We start from the raw sequence: 21504 nt of genomic DNA, 5'->3' as shown, positions 1-21504 counted from the left end.
GACATATGGCCCCCTACACATTGTGGGGCTTATATATATTATTTAATACCAACCTGTTCATTTATTTTCTCAGTGCCAAGAGCATATTTTCCATCTTTTCTATGTCTGATACAAATGTTGAAAATACGGTTCTTGTACCACAGAGTCAATGTTAAAGGGTTTGATGTCTGAGTTGATGGCCTTACAACAAAACATCCATCCTCACCTAAAAAGAATAGAAGTTCATCAATAAAAATCAACATAATAATCATAAGACTATGATTGTATTCTTGTCACAATTTTGATGCCCAAGTACAGATACAAAGTACCAAAAAATGATTTGTTATCCTTTCTCTATAACACCAACTTCAGTTGTAAATTTATACCATATTAGTACTATTTGTGTTGTGATTTTAAATACAAAGGAGAAATGCCAAAACTCATTTACAATTAAAAGACTCCAAAGTAGGCATATTGTCATAAATGTTTCAAACTGACTGAGAGTAACCATGAGAAATAGCACCTGAAAAGACAAAACGCCTGTTTCTGCCAAAATTGTTACAATTATTACAGTGTTTTCTTCTTTCTTTGTACAAACTCACAGAGTAAAAAATGTAATACAATACTCACTGCATTTACACTTAGGACTACAGCTAACCTGCAACAGCACTCATTTGGAATTTCGGAATCATTAGGAGAAAATAGGCAACACTAATTCAGAGGAAGAAAGCAGAATTTAGAAAAGAGGGAACAAACACAGGCTCAGTCATGAGGCAAATCAAGATTTTGTGGTCATTACTCATTCAGGCACACATTATATTCCATAACTTCCATCCAGGAAGAGAGCCTTCAACAGTTGCTTCCATGAGGGTTATCTGGAAAGTAACCTCCACTGGACTACAAATAAAATACTGTATAGATAAAGGAAATCTGTTAGGGGAATCTTAAAATTATACTTTTGTATTACTTCTGTATCTAATCATTATTCAGATTTTGGCATTTATAATATGTATTAACAAGTTGACAAATTCTTTCTGCATAAAATTTGGCCAGCCTGTAAGAGCATCTTGAAGTTCTTCGTTGGAGTCAGTATGTTGGGAGCCAAGTCTTGGCTGTGTGGTAGATGTTCAAACATGTCTGTGTTTGCAGGACAGAATGTGGTAAGCGCTGTCAGGAAAAACCACAACACTGGCAGTCAAGAGATAGCTTTATTAGTTTTTCAATAGTTCTCCTCAGTTTTAGTGTTAATAGTGGGACAGTTTTTGGTTGAAGCTGAACATTACTAATGAGGGCAGTGTAATACAAAGGATTATTAATCTTTGCATAAGCAATGGTGAACATAGCAGAACAATAGCAATACTTTCTAAACTCAGTGGTAAATTAGGTCAACAGTGAGTTGTTGATAAAGTAAAACTGCAAATAAGACCCATGCTCAATGAGTTTCAAAATGACTGCCTTAAGTTCAAAAATGGTGACATATTGGATAGAAGCTACAAGATAACTCACTGTTAATCAATATAATTCTGAGGTATTAGTCGCAATGTGTAATAATGTTTGGGGACACTCAATGGATATGAAGGAAGTATCATGAATAAAGCCAAAGCATTATAAAAGTTGCACAGTCGCTCAGTGAATGAATTACTAAGAACTTCAGGCTATAAGAAGCATTTGCGAATATTTTAATCTTGATATAAGACACAAAAATGCTACTTAACTTCCTAGAGTGGTATTAACCACATATCAAAAATATGGAAAGGATAGATTGCTACTCATCACATAGAGGAGGTGTGAAGTTGGTAGACAGGGGGAACGAAAAAGAATACTGAAATATTTAAACTTTTGGATTATGTCCTTCCTCAGAAGTAGAACTCAGACACATTCACACAACACCTCACACACAGATGGCTACTACCTCCAGATGTTAAAATGTCTGTCTGCAACTCAGTGCCTCCTCTATGCAGTGAGTAGCAATCTCTCCTTTCCATATTGTTGTATTTCATCATGGACTTTCCATTACTTTATAACCACATATTTTAGGCTACACTTCCACCATGTAAATGTGACTCGTAAATAAAAGAACAAAGGCCACCAACAACTAAAAGGTTTGTTCATTTAACTCTGTGCCTGATGTGTGCGTGATACTACTCCACCTCTGGTAAAATTTGCAATTTCAATCTGTCATACAGTTTTCTCATAACATATATCACCATGGGAATAAGCAGTATATATCTGTTTGGAAATAGCCACATTTTGTAGACTATAGTCAACACAGAGGAGGATTCAGCCTGAGATACAAAGGCACAGTAAAATTTGGCCCTGAATAAAGAAAAGAAGAATGAGACTTTATAGAAACAGAATAGGTAAAAAGCAACTAATGTTAGCGAATCATTTCCACCATGTTACTGGTGTAAGAATGGATAAACTACTGCTACTACTTTAGCTAATAACAAATCTCATGTTAACGATAATGTACTCTAGAAAAGCTCCCGTTATTTAAAAGACATTGTGCTAAAATTAACAAGTCACCTTCAGAGATAAATAGTTTTTCTAGAAAAATATCTCTATGATAAATCTTGGCTCACCATTGCGTAACAGCTCTTCTGCTCTCTGTCTGTCAATGTTATGGAACCATGGCATTTGCCTGAATGATACTGGTGTTGTTTGATGAGGTGTGATATCTGAAAAATGATAAACATATCATTATAAACAGTGAAATTAGTGTAAACAGCTACCATAACATCTTGGTAAATTCTTATACTGAAACAAACATGAATATGAAACTTGCTCAAAGGTTAAAACTCTGGGACAGGCAGACTTGAATCACCTTGCCCTTTGCAGGCTCCAGCCCAGAACACAACCTTAATATGCCAAAATGTTCCATAACAACACATACTCTGCTACAGAGAAACTATCATTCTGAAATCAGTGACTCTCAAATATTTGAACAGCTGTTATTTCTTAAGCATGACCTATTGATTCCCCTATAACGTCTTCAATATTATAGCACCAACATACTAACTAGCAACATATCAGGCTTCTACTTGGAGCCCTCTGGTAGTAAAATGTGAATACCACATTCAAAATTCTGAAGACTTTGTGTGGTGAGTCAAGAATTTGTACCTCAAACCAAGTGAAATATTAGTGAGTTTTGGTGTGGTCTCTTTGTTCACATGAGTGCCTTGGTGGATTTGTTGTAACAGACAAGAACTAAACTGGAAGAGGACAATCATACATGTCTTAAAACATGTGCTCATCTTGACACTTTGTATTCAATAACTAATATTTTGAAAAAACTGATGGTGTTGATATGGGGAGTCTTCTGTCTCATGTAGTAGTTGACCTTTTTATGGAAGACTTTGAGGACAAAGCACTTCAATATGCAGTTCTCAAATCAATATGTTTTTGAAGATATGTAGATGATGCCTCTGTGTAGTATGGCACATGAGGACAAACCATAACTTCATTTTTAGAACATTTAAACTCTATCCATTCTAGTACTTGTTTCACTGTGGAAGTGGATAAAAATGGACACCTCCTTTTTCTGGATGTCATAGTTTGTAGAAAAGAAGATCGTTCCTTGGTCGTAATGTGTTCCATAAATCAACAGGCACTGAACTGTATTTATGAGCTACTAATATTGTGGCCCACCCCAACACAGCAGTATATTGTTAGGCAATTCATAATTTGAGCTATCTCACATCCAGAGAGACTATCAGCAGAACTTAGTCATCTCCACTCTGTGTTTGTCCATAATGGACACTCTGAGAAGCAGATTCACAATGCATGTCATCAGAATGTATTAAACATTAAGAACACCCAGAAGTTGTTAAGAACTCTACTATGAGGGCTATCCACAAAGTACATTACGTTTTGGAATTAAAAATAAATAAAGTATTGGAAATTTTTTTTATTATATACAGATGAAAGCCACACTTAAATACTATTTTTCTACATAGTTGCCATTTAAATTAAGGCACTTATCGTAGCGATAGACGAGCTTGGAAATTCCTTCATCGTAAAATTCGGCCGCCTGCGCCTTCAACCATGTGGTTAATCAGTAACCCGGTAGAAATACGATTTTTGTGGATTTCCTGGAAAGAGGCACTACAATAAACTCTCAAAGGTATTGCCAAACTCTGCACAACCTCAGAAGAGCAATACAAAACAAGCGCAGGGGAAAGTTGTGCTCAAAGATCTTGCTGATTCACGACAATGCCCGGGCCCACACGGCAAATGCCACTTGTGAAGTTCTCGAATCTTTTAAGTGGGATTTGTTTGCTCATCCGCCGTACAGTCCCGACCTGGCACTGAGCGACTTCCACTTATTCCCAGCAATGAAGAAATGGTTGGCTATGCAGCGTTTTTATGACAACACACAGCTTCAAGAAAATGTAACCACGTGGTTGAAGGCGCAGGCGGCCGAATTTTACGACGAAGGAATTTCCAAGCTCGTCCATCGCTACGATAAGTGTCTTAATTTAAATGGCAACTATGTAGAAAAGTAGTATTGAAGTGTGACTTTCATCTGCATATAATAAAAAATTTTCCAATAGTTTATTTATTTTTAATTCCAAAATGTAATGTACTTTGTGGATAGCCCTCGTAGAGTGGTTTTCCTGTCTTATGTTGGCAGTATGTGCTTCAAGGTTGGCAAGCTCTTCAACAAACATGGAATAAAATGTGTCTTCTGACCTCTGAAATGAATGCAAACAGTGTTGGGTTCCATAGACAACATGGGTCTAAGGAGACCAAGAATATACAAGACACATTGTCATACCATCACATAAAGGAATACTTGGTCTTATCTATCATAACCAATTCCTCTATTCTGTGTGGCCACTTTACAGTAAGTAAGTTTTATTCTTAGCCAATAGCACGTATGTCAACAGGAGGTTTCATAGCGTATCAAGTGTTGTGGTGCCAATAAAATCTAAAAAGTAACAATAAAAAAGTATTTAAGTTAACAAATCCTCACAGTGACAAGTATAGTCAAATGCAATGAAAACTGCATATATTACTTTGATGCTGCAATCTAGTGACATAATTTAAAGTTGACATTTAAAGATGAATGTTCACATTCTGCAATTCAAAAGTCTCTGTCTGCCAAGTAATGAGTAGAGGCTGTTTTCTACATGGTATGTGGCGGTGTTGGAAAAAGTTACAGAGGCATTTAAACTGGTCCTTGGTAAAACAAGACTCAACAGATGTATTGAATTGGCTGAAAGAATGGTGAATTTTTGTGGTTGAAGAACTCCTGTTAGATGCCAATAGAATGCAGATTCTTGCTTGTTGGGTGTGATTACTGTACTTGTATCATCAGCAAACAGAACTAACTCTGCATCTTCATGATGCAAGTCGTTAATATACATTAAGAACAACAAGAGACCCAGGACTGAACCCTGTAGGACACTATTCTTGATACCTCCCCAGTTAGAGGACTCTACTGGTTTTTGCAGACTATCGTCACTGTTAATTTTAGCCTTCTGCATTCTTCCAATTAAGTATTAGTTAAACCATTTGTGCACTGTCCCACTCATACCACAATGCTCAAGGTTATCTAGAAGAATTTCATGAATCGCACAATCAAAAGCCTTTGAGAGATCACAAAATATCCCAATGGGTGATATTCAGTTATTGAAAGCATTTAATGTTTGATTAGTGAAAGCATATATAGCATTTTCTGTTGTAAAGCCTTTCTGAAAACCAAATTTACATTTTGTTAGTACTTCATTTTTACAAATACGTGATGCTACTCTTGAATACATTACTTTGTCAAGAATTTTGGATAAATCTGTCAGAAGTGAGATTGGGCAGTAGTTGTTAGCATCAGACCTATCCCCTATTGTATGCAATGGTTTAACAATAGTGTATTTCAGTCTAACTGGAAAAAATGCCCTGTTTCAGTGAGCTACTACATATGTGGCTGAGAATCCTACTTACCTGTTGGGAACAAGCTTTTAATGCTCTGGAAAAGCCATCAATTCCATGTGAGCTTTTACTTTTAATGAATTTATTATTTTCCTAATTTCAATAGGAAAGGTGGATTGAATTTCAGTTTTATCAAGTTGCATAGGTACTGCCCCTTCCATATCATCGATGAAGAAACAATACCGCGTAATTGCCGATTTTTGTTTTTCAGTCAGATGATGTCATTGACCGTAGGTGCATCTGCTCTTAATGCCATAACGCCAAAAGGTTTATTATTTACCATGAAAAAATTATCTAAAACAATGCCGTGTATGTAACACAGCAAATAAATAGATGGCAATACCGTGGAACTATAGAGAATTAAATACCGTGTATCTATGGATACTATAAACAATATCGTGTAAATGCAAAAGCGCGCGCAGCCACAGCACATCGTTACTGCCTTATTACGTATTTAACAGTGCTCGATAGTGGTTCCATGCTTGTAGCTTCATTCATGATAATGGACAGTGATATAGATGACAATCTTTTTACTGAAGACGAAATTGTTTCTCAGCTGAAATCAGCTTACGAGAGCAGAGAATCATTCCTGAGAGTGACTGGCAGCGGTAAGAAAATTGTTTTATTATTCACCTTTGTATGTTAGTAGCACCACAAGTGTCTTATTGTGATATAAATCAGAATGCCCCCACTTCACTCATTCTGTGCTTTTTTCATTTCTGCCACAGATTTCTAGACTGTCCACTTTCTTGTAGCATCTCCCATAAATGCAGAACAAACAACAGGTGAGAAAAGTCATAATGCTGAAGTTACATTTACAGAAGAAGAATTAATTTTGTATGTGTGGTTCTCAGTTACTGCAACATCTAATGACGCAGGTAAATTTTCTTAGGATTATTGTTAATAGTATTACTGATGCCATTGTTCTCATAAATACATGAATTTGACCTTCATCTTTGTCTGCTTAAATTAATTTGCAAATATTTTTCCATCTAGAAACTTCAGTGGCTGTATCCAACAATGCTCAAAATGAAACCACAGTCACAGTTTCCACTAGAGACGACAGTACTTCACACTCATTGCTATGTGATGGTGCTCATTTTTTGCCAAACACTCTGGACAAATTATCAGAAGATCACGGGAGCAATAATGATGCTGACAGTGAAGGCCAAGAATTTTATGGTGACTTAAGCAGTGACAGGAAAAGGAAGTCCAAACCACATCCTGATGTTTGGAAGAAAAATGCCAATAAAATTCTGAGAATACATGGACAGGCATATATTGGATACAAAAGAAGTCGAATTGGTAAAGTCACTCATGATACTCCAAGAGAGGCACGAAAATTAGGTCCAACATGTACTTCGAAGATGTGCCAGAAATAGGTTCAAAGGAAGTGTCATCAGTTTTCTGCTGATGATAGGCAGGCAGTATTTAACAGATTTTGGGAAATGATGTCATGGTATCAGAGGAATGTTTACATTATCAACATTGAGGAATTAATTCCAACCAAACGTCCAGTGAAGAACACTGGCAAATCCAGGAGAAAAGGGACGCTCATTTATCATTTGAAAAATGAGCTGGGGAAACATAAAGTATGCAAAAAGATGTTTCTCAATACTCTTGGGATTAAAGAATGGACTGCCCAATATTTTCTGGGTAACTCCACACATGGGATGAGTCCTGTTACAGAATCGTCATGACCTAGAATCAAACAGACGAAAAAGAAAGATGAGAGAACCTTCATGAAAGAATTCCTGGACTCTCTTCTGAAACTTCCATCGCATTACTGCAGGAAATCCTCCTCAAAGTTGTACCTTCAGCTTATTCTTCAATCCAAACAACAGCTGTATGGACTCTATGTGGAAAAATGTCATGCAAAGAAGGTTTCACCATGAAGTCGGGCTACCTTTAACTTGATTTTAGAAGATAGTATTATTAGTTTATTTTCCCCCAAGAGAGACCACTGTGACTTGTGTTGTAGTTGCAGGCTTGGTAACTTGAGTGAAGACATGTGGAAGCAACACAGAACGGAGAGAGCAGGCAAGGATGCACAAAGATGCTGACAAGAAAGAAGCCCAGCAGAAGCTCTGCTCAGTGTACACCATAGACTTACACGCCTTGAGAGTAGCTCCATTTTTAAGTGCAAGTGCAGTTTATTATGAAACAAAGGTGGCTGTTCATAACTTTACATTGCATAATTTAGAAAGTCGTGATGCAGTATGTTACTGGTTCAATGAAATGCAAGGCGATTTGGTTGCATCATGTTTTGCCTCATGCATCGTGGACACCCTATCCAGAACGATTAGAAAAATCCCATTCAAGTCATTCTGTATTCTGACGGCTCCACATACCACAAAAGCTTTTGGAGAAAAGCCATACTCAGATGGAATGTGACTCAGTTCACAGTTCCATTGAGTGCAAGCTTAAAGGACATGACGTTACACATCCTAGCCAATACTCTATGATATCTAAAGAAGCGAGAAAAAAGCCACAGCCATACGAAGTTCATTACCTAGATTACTCATTTTTCAACAACTAAGCAGAGAAAAGTTTGTGGCTATACGACTCAATTAGGACTGGAAAAACTGCAAAAATTGGCCTACAGTTACCGATCTGAGGGCACTACAGTACCACCCAAATGGTATTATTTACTACAAGTGCTCTTTCAACGAGGTGTGGCAGGAATTACCAAGGCGTCCAAGGAAAATTCTTGGAGATGTTTGCTTCCCGAAACTATACAAGGAAAGACTGAAAATCAAGAAATCCAAATGGGATCATTTATAACAACTTAAATCTGTTCTTCCTAAAGATTGTCATAGTTATTATGACAACATTCCTTTTGAATGAAAATTATCGCGGAGATAACTGTGTGACGAGTGTCAGTGCAGTGTAATTCTCTGTTGCTGCTTTGAGTGATGTTTAGGATTTTTCTCGACGAAATGTGCAGACATTATCGGAACTATGTAAACAGTATATTTATTAAAAATGTTTCTATGAAATCTTTCAATAAAAAATGATTAATGCTCCAAAACATGTTCCTACTAGCTTTCTCAGCACCAAATACCAACGTAAATGTGAAGTCATGCCGGGAGACTGACAAACAAATACCGCGTAAGTAACAGATCATGGCATAAATACCAAGACAATTTCGTGTATGTGCCGTAATTAAGCTTTCCAAAGCTTTTTTTTTTAACATTTTTATTTGATCCAATATTTCCTTGTAGTGCTACGATGCAAATTTAGGGCCGCTGTGAAATGTATTAGGAATTTTAGATATTTTTTTGTCTCTCACGTAAAATTCTTATTTTGCTACTTATGTGGTATTGTTTCTTCACCAACGATATACAGCCTTGTATTTTCTAATGGATAGCTGGATACTATTTTCTCTACAACAGTCAAAAATTATTATTAAAAATGTTTTCTACTTCTGACTTTTTGTTGACACACTTTTCATTGAGTGTCACTTTTAACAATATTCCAAATTGTTTTAATTTTATTTTCAGATGTGCTAATCTCAGACATAATGCACATACTTATGGACTTTTTAATTAATTTTCTTAATAGAGTGCAGTAGTTTTTATACTGTTTCACTGTTTTGGGATTGTTGCTCCTGCTAGCTATACGATACATGCCCCTTTTCTGTTTAAAAGATATTTTTATCCCTTTAGTAATCCATGGCTTTTTACATGGTTTCTTACAATTATATTTCACCATTTCCTTAGGGAAACTGTTTTCAAATATACTCACTAAGATATCATGAAACAGATTAAATTTTAAATTAGCTTCACATTCCCTGTAAACCTCATCCCAGTCTAACTGTTGCAAGCTTTCCCTAAAATTTTGAATTGTTAAATCATTAATTGAATGCCCTATTCTGGAGGACTGTTTTGTGTTATTGTATGGAGCTATGTTACATACTGTAACTAGCTGTGCATTTTGATCAGACAGACCATTCTTAACAGGAAAAGTTTTTATTTGATTAAATTTATCTTGGGGTTCGAAAACATTATCTATCAGTGTGCTGCTTTCCTGTACCACCCAAGCATGAAAATCAATAACTGATGTCAAGTTGAACGAACCAAATAACACTTCAAAGTCAAGCTTTCTATTGGACTCTTTCTTAAAATCTACACGGAAATCCCCACAAACAATAATTTGTGTCCCTCTGTCTAACAGATAGCACAACAAAGAATCCAAGTTTTTCAAAAATAGTTGAAAATTTCCCAATGGGGACTTATACACAGCTACAATTATAAAAGTGCCATTCTTTAGTTTAAGCTCACACGCACATGCAACATTTATATGTTGCTCTACACAAAATTTTTTAGTTTCCAAATTTTTCACACTGACAGATTTTAACATATATGGCAACTCCTCCTCTCTCCATAGTGTCTCTACTTACATGTGCTGAAAGCTAGTATCCACCTACCATTCCATACCTGTGACTACATGATGTTCAGACAGGCATAGTACATCTATTCAACCCTAAGTTTCTAAATCTTCCAAACAAACACGAAGCTCATCTACTTTGTTTTTTAATCTGCTGATATTCTGATGCAATATACTAACATTATTTTTCACTGCGCCTTTATGTGAATCTTGTGATATACTAACATTATTTTTCACTGTACTGTTATGATAATCTTGTGATATTTTAACATCTCTAGTACCCGCCTGTGTGAACTTCTCATTAGACTTAATTTCAATCAATGTAGGATGATTGGACATTGATCTTAGTCTAAAAAAAGTACTCCCAAGAGTTTCAGTGCCCCCCCCCCCCCCAACCCTTTCATGCCGGCACCGTGATTGTTGCGACGTGTGCTGTGGATGAGCAGCAGGCCCGCCCGGCCATGCTCACTGTATGGCGCATTTTTTGCGCTACCTGTGGCGCTACTCTGTACTGCATTCACACTCACAGTGTTTTTGTTATGTCCTAGCCAGTAATGCCAACCGAGCCCGCTGCCAAAAGGTTGGCAGCATCAAAGTCCGGACGCCGTCCGCATAAGCAGCGCCAGCGAGACAGCAAATCGCCGCAAGCCTGCGCGCGCCACCGCTGGCTTCTGGCTTCTTAAGCGCTGGAGTCGCGAGCGCTAGGACAGTTCTGTATTCGCCGCTCAGTTGTATACTCGCCACCGAATTGTGTACTTGCTAGTCAGTTGTGTGTTCATCGCAGCAGAGTTGTTGTTTGTCGTCAGCCGACGCTGACCGAGCCGCTCCGACTCGAACTAGACAGATTTCTATAGACACCGAGTTCACTACTATGTTACTGTATCTTCACTAATAAAAGATAAGTACCGACTTTTATTTAATATGAGTGTTTGGGCTTTCATCTTTCTGTTCACTGTTCCAGCGGACCGTCGGCCCGCTATTAAAAGTGTGGCGGTGACTTCGTAAGCCATTTCCACAGCCAAGTGTTTGTCGCTACGAACACCGCCACAAAAGTTTTCACAATTATTGGACTTCATACTATATATTTATTTGGGAAAATATTTATACAAATCACACATGTTTTTGATATTGTGTCTGTGCACAAATCAAAGTCTGCAATGTCAATGGAACAGCTACAGTAGCCTGATGTAGAAGCAGTTAAGGTAGGTGTTACATGTTCATTGTTAGATTCAGAAGATATTCGCTTTCATCTTCGAAGTCACTATCCAGTATGAGAGAAAGAGCTTCCTCCACGTCAGATTATAAACAAGGCAGGAAATGATCAGTGCAACTCAAACAAAACCAATGCTTTGAAACTATATACTTTGAACAAATCTGCTAGATAATGCATAGGTCAAGTTTCCACACAAGTCGAGCATAGTGAAGCTGAGAAATATGATGTGAGGTGGAACTGCTACAGCAGTCCACCGGCTGAGCGGCACATTTGCTCCCGTCTTCTACAGAAGTCCACCGTAGTGAAAGGGTTAAAGATTTTGCTATCATTCCAGCCAGTTTACCCTTCTCTTTCCTATTGAGATGCAGGCCATGTCTTGCGAAGTCCAACCTAACAATACCGTCAACAGGACCCAAACCTATGCCTGACAAAGTAGCTGCTGGAAGCAGCTGATCTAGCTCCATATTGATGCTCCTGATAGAGCTGTTCAATTGGGGCTGATCAAACCACATGAAATCTGGAACCAAGCCAACATTTATATGGTTCATTGCAGGTGCTGTTTTTACCAGTTTACACTCAATATTGAAGCCCTGATCCCTATCAATACTGTTTCCCACTCCACCTACAACCACAACATGATCCTGCTTTGCAAAACCCTTGCATAATCATCCTACATCCTCTATCACTTGGCTAAGACATGCACTGGGCTTGAAAATACTTGTGACCTGGTACCTGTCCCATATATATGGGAGGGCAATGAAGAGGAGAGGTCCCATGATATTTCAGTGCTTTTACACATCAGTGACACTAAGAATTGTTCACTATTTCAGTTAATACATTTTTCTCCAATTCCTCATTCTTAACGCATATTTTGAATAACTTTTCCTTCCTTACAATACCTTTACACACCTGTGTAATAATATTTTGGTCCTTGAAACTCAAACTCAGATATCACATTCCAGTTCTTTTATCAGTTCAACTACAAACAGCAAAAACCGAGATAAAAATGGCATATCATCAATCTTATTCTCTTTCACAGAATGAAAAAAAATAAGTTTAATTAAAATATGTGACTATGATATAATAGCACCAACACAATAACTCACTGTGACTTTTGTCAGGACTGGGTAGCTGAAATTTCTTTCCCTCAGGTGTGGGAGGCAAAGGTCTCTGGAATGCTGATGAACGTTGTTCCACAGGTGGTGGTGGCCTAGTTGTGGGAGGTGGCAAGCTACAAGGTTTCTTCACTTCTGGGGTGGCTGATGATGCTTTCTCTGAAAGCATAAAGGTCAAATTTAACTTTCGAACCACATACATGTTTCTAACCAATTTAAAAAAAAAAAAAAAAAAAACACAATTGCAAAGTGAAGCAATTATTCATGTTTCGATTTGTATTCTTCACACAAATGCTTGTGTCAATGCAGTGCCATAGATATCATCACATTTATCATCAATGCTACAGCTGATAATAATTCATAATGCTCTACATTGCCCTAGGTACAGCGGTCCTGGTCAACTTCTTAAAACTACTTGCTCCAAATACACTTTGGCATTTAGCTAATTTTTATGCAGGTGCTTCAACAAATATTTGAAACTCTTATAATAACCATGCACTGATATTCATCCCTGTTACTGTGTCTCATCTGATAATAAATGCATACAGATTATTCTTATTGGTAGGACTGAACTTTGAATTAAAGGACATAAAGAGCATTTTCCAATGTTATTTTGAAAGTTGAAAAATGTATAATTTTGGTGTTCACAATCGATTTTAAAAGCGTTATGCCAACATACTTAGCATCCCCTCAAAGATGGCACATTCAGGCTCCTAAGATAGTGTAAATTGGAACTTGCAGTTCCCGCTCTTCCAAATTACATATAAAGAGCTCGTCAGGAAACTCGTTTTAAAAATTAAATCTTGATATTTGCCAGCTAATAAAAGATAGCATTACAACAACTACTACTATTACTACTGCTACTACTAATACTAATACTAATAAGCATCTTGGAGGTGCAACATTCACCTTAGTAGGAAAAGTAATCTCACTCTTGATTAGCTTATCGTCTGCCATTCTCAGTGAAACATTTAAGATGGCGCCGATAGGAAAGTGTAGTGACGCTTCTCTCTCATTAAAAAGGCAAAAAATGAACAGTTCTTCGTGTAGAGAATGTAAAAAGCGTGTGATGAAGGGTATTCTGTGTATCAAATGCAACTTCTGGTTACACGAAAAGTGCGCGAAAGTAAATCTAAAGTTCGTCAGCGATGATTTTCCGTGGACATGTCACGGTTGTTTACGTGACGAAACGGCCGATCTTGTAAGTGCAGTTGATACAAAAAACGAAATTATAAAGTTACTACGAAGTGACATTGAGGCATTAAAAACCGAACTTTCAACCATCAAGAAAGAAAACGATACATTAATACAAGAAAAGAAGTCCTGTGTGTGTAAAAGCCATCAAACGGAAAAGCAAGAAGATCGCGAAAATACGAATGACCGATCGTACTTTAAAAACAACATTTCAAGTGTTCCCGTTGATGTCTCGGTAAACTCAGTAAGCCAAAAACCGGAAGATAAATATAAATGGAAGGTGGTGACATACAGCAAAAGGAAAAACAAGGCGACAGATACGCAACAAAAGGAAAATGACTTTTTAATAATTGGCGATTCGCTGCTGAAGAATATCGCTGTCCCCAATTGCAAGATCGACGTACGACCTGGCATTAGAACGCATCAACTCGGTAAACATTTTAAAAATATGGTAAATGCAAGACAAGATACTACAGAACCAGATTCTGAAACCAGACATAACTATAATGGGGTGTTTATACATGTTGGGACGAATTCGTTAAGGAGCAGCAGTGAGGAAGAAATGGCAAGCGAAACAAGAAACATGATTCGTACTGCAAGAAATATGTATGCAGGATCTCGTCTGATACTTAGCGGAATCATAAACAGAAGGTCGGTGAGTGAAAAATATATCGCCAAAATAAACTGTGCTCTTAAAGAACAATGTGATCGTCTTGGGGCAATTTTTATAGACCCAAACAAATTCCTATGTAAAAACTCACTAGCGAAGGATGGCTTGCATTTAAATAGACTGGGGTCTGTAACGTTCAGCAGAATGTTTGCAGATGTCTGCAAAATCATTAGATGCAAGGGAAACTAATATGGCCTGAAGGGGATGAAAAATCATACACTCCAGCTGGAAAAGAAAATTATAAGCACCATACAAAAAAAGACGATACTAAAGAATTTGCCCCAGAATACAGCTCACAACATGTAAACCAACAAAATAAAAATTACATAAAAGTACTTCATCAAAATATACAATACTTTGGTAACAAAAAATTAGAAGCAGAAGTACTCCTGAGTGAAGTAAGACCAGACATATTATGCATAAGTGAACATGGACTAACTGAAAGTAAAATACATAATGTGGCAGTAAAGGACTACAAACTAGCTAGTTACTTCTGCAGATCTAAATATAAGGGTGGTGGCGTTTGTATATATATTAAAACAGGTACTCTTTCAAAGAATGTAAACAGTGAAGCTGCTACATTTCCCATAGCTAGAGAAAAAGACTTTGAAGTTACTGGTATAGTGGCAGAAGATTTTAGAGTGTTTTGTGTGTACAGGTCACCATGTGGCAATATTAGCATCTTTCTAAAAAAAGTTGCTAGCTTATTGAGAATGAATATGAAGAGAAATCTTATTATATGTGGAGACTTCAACATTGACATGGGAAAAGACACAAAAATAAGACAGGATTTTGAAGAATTGTTAATACAGCATAACATGAAAGTGACAATAACTGCACCAACAAGAGTGACTTCACAAAGTGAGACAATTATTGACAACATAATTACTAATATGTGTAACTATGAGTCACATGTAGTTCAGACAGAAATATCTGATCATCATGGACAACTAATCAGCTTTTGCAGAAGTAATGACACAGTATCAGAACCAAAACAAACAACCAAAGAAATTAGGATCATCAGTGAACAAAATATCAACATCTTTAGAACAATGTTAAGTAAGGAAACCTGGAATGAAATCCTACAGGCCCAGAGTGTAAATGAAAAATATGATGCATTTATTTCAACAATTAAGTACCATTTTAATGTAGCATTTCCCAAAGTAAAGAGACAAGAAAGGCATCAAGATCAAACACAGTGGATTACGAGTGAAATACTAGAACAGCGAAGGAAGCTTCAGGATGTGAGACGGATGGGCGAAGCTGAAAACTATAAAATGTTAAAAAAGAAGTATAGAAAAACAATAAGAGAAGCGAAAGCAAGAGCAATTGACACCACTATAGCGAACTCAAAAAACAAGGCAAAGGCAGCTTGGAAGGCAATCAATGCTGAAAGAAAGGAAAAAGATGGGTCAAACAAAGAAGAAGGTATTAGGTCAATTAAAGTAGACAACACAGTGGTCACAGATGGTATGGAAATAGCAAACATACTGAATAATAACTATATCAGTGTAGTAGAAAACCTAAAATTGGAAAGAAATAGTCAAAAACAGAAGGGTATTAAGGTACCAAGAAGATCATGCAGTACTATGTTCTTAAGACCAGTCACGGAAGATGAATTGCGGAAAACTATACAGAAACTGAAGTCCAAGAAATCAGCTGGTGATGATGAAATATCAAATCATGTAATAAAGCTGGTATGTGAGGAGATAATAACACCACTGCTGAACATAGCAAACTGTTCTTTCAGAGATGCAATTTTTCCAGAAAAACTGAAGATAACGAAGGTAGTGCCAGTGTACAAGAAAGGGTGTAAGGATGATCCCAACAACTACAGACCAGTTTCACTGATATCAGGTTTCTCAAAAATCCTAGAAATGCTTATGTATACCAGATTAGTTAACTATTTGGACAAACATAACATTCTCATGACCTCACAACATGGTTTCAGAAAGGGTAAATCTACAGAATCAGCAATTGTCAGTCTAACAGAATACATTTTACAGTCCTTAGACGAGAAAAAGGTTGTCTCTGCAATGTTTCTGGATCTTTCAAAGGCATTTGACACCATTGACCATGAAATGCTGATACAAAAATTAAGCAACTATGGCATTCGGGGGCAACCAGGTGAATGGATAAAATCATACTTGTGCAACCGCAAGCAGTATGTATCATTAGGAAACTCATACCAATCAGAAACCCAATCCATCAAATATGGAGTGCCGCAGGGTTCGGTAATGGGGCCATTGTTATTTAATGTATTTGTTAATGATATAGGTGTTGAGGAGGAAGAAAAGAAAATATTGTATGCTGATGACATGACAATACTAAATAGTGACCAAAATATGGAACAGCTTGAGAGAAGAGCATACATATCTGCAAATGTCACAGCTCAATGGCTGTTGGAAAATGAACTGGTTATAAATCTAAAAAAGACTATGTATGCAGTGTTTAAAAACAAGGAAAAGGCTGTAGACATGGATTTAGAGGTTGACGGAACAAGGCTGGAAGAAGTAGAATCTGCTAGATTCTTAGGTATTCTTGTGGATAATGAACTGAAATGGAAAAAACATATTAATAATGTCTGTAAGAAACTGAGCTCTGTCATATTCTTAATGATGCAGCTATCACAGTATTCAGACAAGAACCTTCTGTGTACAGTGTATCATGGACTTTTCGAACCATACTTACAGTATGGAGTGACGGTGTGGGGAAACTCAAACAAACAAGAGACAAAACGAGTGTTCACATTACAAAAAAAAGCAATTAGGACCATTTTAAGAAGAAAGACCTCTGAAACATGCAGAAACTGTTTCAAGAATTTAGGTATCTTAACTTTTTCATCATTATATATATACAAAACAATAATGTACATCACAAAAGGTAGTGAGGACTGGATTACAAATGCTAGTGTACACACCCACAATACAAGAAAGAAGAATGAAGTACGGAGCATACCCCACCGACTGGCAATGCTAGAAAAAGGACCCCAGTACTCTGGTATCAGACTACTAAGAAGTCTGCCCAAAACCTTGCAAGATAGTGTACTTCACAATGAATTTACAAAGAAACTTAAAGACTATCTCATTGAAAAAGAGTTTTACAGTGTTGCAGAATACTTATGCCATTAAATTTGTATATATTGTTACTCATTATCAGTGATGTAAAAATGTAAGCTAAAGGTGTAGAAAAATAATTGATAAAGAATTTTAATACTTTGACATGTCCTATATTACACGTACATTTACTGTACATGATGTAATCTTACAGGATCAAATAAAATTCAATTCAATTCAATTCAATTTATGTCTTACTTATTCACACTTGTACTGAACCGCGCACCATACAGTTCATTGTAAATTCAATTGCAGACATTCTCTCTAAAGTAGCTATAATTCCCCTTAGAGCTAGAACTAGAAGAATTATTCTCATCTGCAGAGTTTTCGGTAGAAGAAATAAATACCACCATGTCAACATGTAAAAATAAAATTTAAAAATTGAGAAATGTATTTGAAAATTTTAAATTAATGGCTAAGCTCTGCTGCTTTATGAAATGAAATTCAATCCATTAAAAAGCATTGCATTTGACAATGGAAAAAATTAAGTAGTATTATGTTAGATGAAGTAGTTAAGGAAACAAAAAGAACATCCAAATGGTTAAAATTTGCACAATAACTATTATTACAGTTAGATAATTACAGGTTGTTAACAGGCATTGTCAGCATTGTAGTACGATTTCTTAATGTACATCAAAAAATATAAAGAATTTATCAACTCACTACATCTTGAATGTTCAAGTATTGGCATTAAAGACTGCTTCTGAAAATGAATGCTTGAGAACATGTCGACATTCAGTTGTCATATATTTGATATTATTTGCAAACAGGGTTATCAGCTACACGTACTTCCGCAGCCAGAGGCATCCTAGCCAATGACAGCATCTTCTGCAATGACTACTTCTATCAAAGCAGTGCTGACGTAACAGACAAAAACTCTTAGCAGTTCCTGAAACGTAATAAGGCAACCCAGCTGCCACAAAAAAAGGTTCAGATGCAAGCTGTCACAAAGTCAACAGATGCAACAAGACCATTCTGTCTCAGTTAGAAACAGCAATATAGTCCAACAAGCTGATATTCATAACAACCCAAAATTACATTTTTTTTTCATTTTGAGTAGTCTTGTCCTAACAACTGCACTTCCAGCAATTATTACATGTTCTTGCACTGCTTATGGAGATATTTATGGCATTTACTTTATTTTAAAATGTAAAATGAAAAGTAAGAGCAAGATGAAAGACTGAACTATATTTGAGGTCAATGAAAAAGCTCTGCTGCATTCTATGAAACACCAACAAACAAAGAAGTATTTTTTAGCTGCTTTCTCTTCGTCACATGTCATTTGTTAAATTAAATATTTTGTTAATCTATGTTAAATATTTTGTTGACCTATAATAAAGTTCATACTGTTAATTTTGAGTACATATGCCAGAAAACTGTAGCAAAATGTAGGAAGATCTGCAGATGAGACTGCCTCTTTACAGTCAGTCTAAATAAATGAAACATAATGTGCATAAAAAACAAGAAAGGACTAATAATTGCTAGATAATAACACTGGTAATGACAGTAATAACTGTAAAATATATGGGAGTAACTGTCGAAATTGACCTACAGTGGACCAACCATGTGAAACTATTTTTAGAAAGACCAGATACTGGACTGAGCCCAATTAGAAAAGTTCTAAGGTAACATAATTCATTCGTGAAGGAAGAAACTTATAAAAATCTTCAGTGCGCAATTCTTGAGTCTTGGTTGTCAGTCTGACGTCCTTATTTGGTAAGATTAATAGAGTAAATAAAGAACATCCAGGAATACGTTGTATGATTCATCAGAGACATGTTTAGTAAGTCCAGGAGTGTTATGGAGATATTTCTCAAACACTACAAGAGAAGTGTAGTGCATCACAGAGAGGTTTACTGCTAAAAAAAGTCCAAGAACAGACTACCTACAAAAGTCAGGCAACACATTGCTCTCTCTCCTACATATCACAAAATGACCATGATGGGGAATCTGGAAAATCATAGATCATATGGTGGCTTACTGAAAGTCATCCCTTCTATGCAGTATTCACAAATGAAGTAAGAAATGGGTGAAATTATAGTGGTACTAAAAGTACCCACCATCACTCACCTTAAGGTGGCTTTTTGAGTGTGAATTTAGATGTATAGCATTCTTAGTTCAAGTGAATTCACTTGTACACACATTGCATTCAATAGATCTCATTGTGATGCGTAATCCTCAGGGAACTGGGATGAGTGAAAAATATACATTACCATACAGATGCTAAAGACTACACTGTTGAGTGCCCATAACACCATATCCATCCATCCATCCACATACAGATGCAGCTATAATGAACATGCTTCTGCAGTGTGCGTCGACAACTTATTGTCATTGAAGTTACGTGTATGCACTAGTTCCCACACATTAGGAAAAAATCATGAAGAGCATCACTAATAGAGGAAAACAAAGCACACAATATAGAACCACAATATGTTAAAAAATCAGTACTACAATTGGAGTGCAGCTGAGAGAGAATCACATTATGTACACACATAAATCATTGATTTAATGTAAAAGATACTCAACAAATGAATAACATAATTGAGAGACATACACAGAGCAAGAAAACTAAACTAATATCACTTTACAACCATGAGCACAAGTTTATTACTCTTCTCTACAAAGATAGGTCTATTGTTATCATCTAAAGACTCTGTGACCGAATAACAACATTTTTGCACAAGTTTGGGAGTGGACTTACAAGCTGATCTTCCTATCAACCACCAGGCTCAATGCCAGATGTAACTGACAACTTTAAAGAAAACATCAGTTTGTTAATACCTACGTCCTGCAAGGACACCATTAGCATTGGAGGAGATGTTAATCACCCAACAATCACCTGGGATATTTACAGATCTGTAAGTGATGGGCAGGACACTTGTGGAACAATACTAAATGTCTTCTCTGAAAATCATCTAGAACAGGAAGTTCAGAACCACACTTATGATGGAGATATATTGGATACAGTGGCAACAAACAGACCTGACCACTTTGAGAATGTCCATACTGGAACTGTTATCAGTGACCATGAGGCAGTTGTAGCAACAATGATTACTAAAGGATGAAGAATAGCTAAACAAAGTAGAAAGGTTTATAACTTTAGCAAACTGGATAAAGAAGGTGTAGTGTCATAACTCACTGAAAAATTTGAAACACTTAGCTGTTGACAGGAGCATGTAGACGGACCATGGCTCAACATTAAAAGAATAGTTGATCTTGCACTGGATAGATATGCAACTAGTAGAACAGTTCATGATGGGAGGGACCTTAAATGGTATACACTAACAATAATAAATTTCTAAAGCTACTTAGACCAATATGTAATCAATGCGAAACAAAGCAAAAAGCTATAGATAAGAGAGATGTTGAATGAAACATGTTTGGCAGTCAAGTGGGCAATGCATGAAGCCTTCAACAACTACCACAACAGAATATTATCAAAAGATCTCTCAAAAATCTCCAAGGAAATTCTGGCCATGTGTAAAGGCTGTTAGTGGCATGCACATTAGTGTCCAGACACTAGTGAATGACACAGGAACTGAAACTGAGGTTAGCAAAGTAAATGCAGAAATACTGAACTCTGTTTTTAAATGTTCTTTTATAAAGCAAAATAAAGGAGTATTGACCCAATTTAGTTGTCACACCACTGTATAAATGAGTAAAATAGATATTAGTGATAACAATACTGAGAAACAGATGAGATTATAAACCTAAACAAAGCTCCCAGGTCTGGTGGATTCCTGTCAGATTCTACGCAAAATTTACTGCTAAGTTAGCCAGTCTTTCAACCATAACATACTGTAGATCCACAAACAAAAAACTGTGCCCAGTAGTTGGAAGGAAGCAGAGAGAACATCTGTCTACAAGAATGTGAGCAGTTATGATCTATAAAATTAC

General features: G+C 36.6%; 1 protein-coding gene across 1 annotated transcript in view; it reads right to left on the bottom strand.

Annotated features, from left to right (window-relative positions):
• Window positions 1–21504, bottom strand: part of LOC124789733 — a 451761-nt gene that overhangs the window by 16547 nt on the left and 413710 nt on the right. Inside the window, exons 17-19 of the mRNA XM_047257185.1 lie at window positions 12616–12783; window positions 2562–2657; window positions 54–205 (exon numbers count right to left, since the gene is read on the bottom strand). Coding sequence (XP_047113141.1) covers window positions 54–205; window positions 2562–2657; window positions 12616–12783 — 416 coding nt within the window. The remainder of the gene's footprint in view (window positions 1–53; window positions 206–2561; window positions 2658–12615; window positions 12784–21504) is intronic.

This window comes from Schistocerca piceifrons, chromosome 3 (genome assembly GCF_021461385.2).
Source record: "Schistocerca piceifrons isolate TAMUIC-IGC-003096 chromosome 3, iqSchPice1.1, whole genome shotgun sequence".
NCBI lineage: Eukaryota > Metazoa > Arthropoda > Insecta > Orthoptera > Acrididae > Schistocerca > Schistocerca piceifrons.
This window is presented reverse-complemented; position numbering and strand designations above follow the sequence as displayed.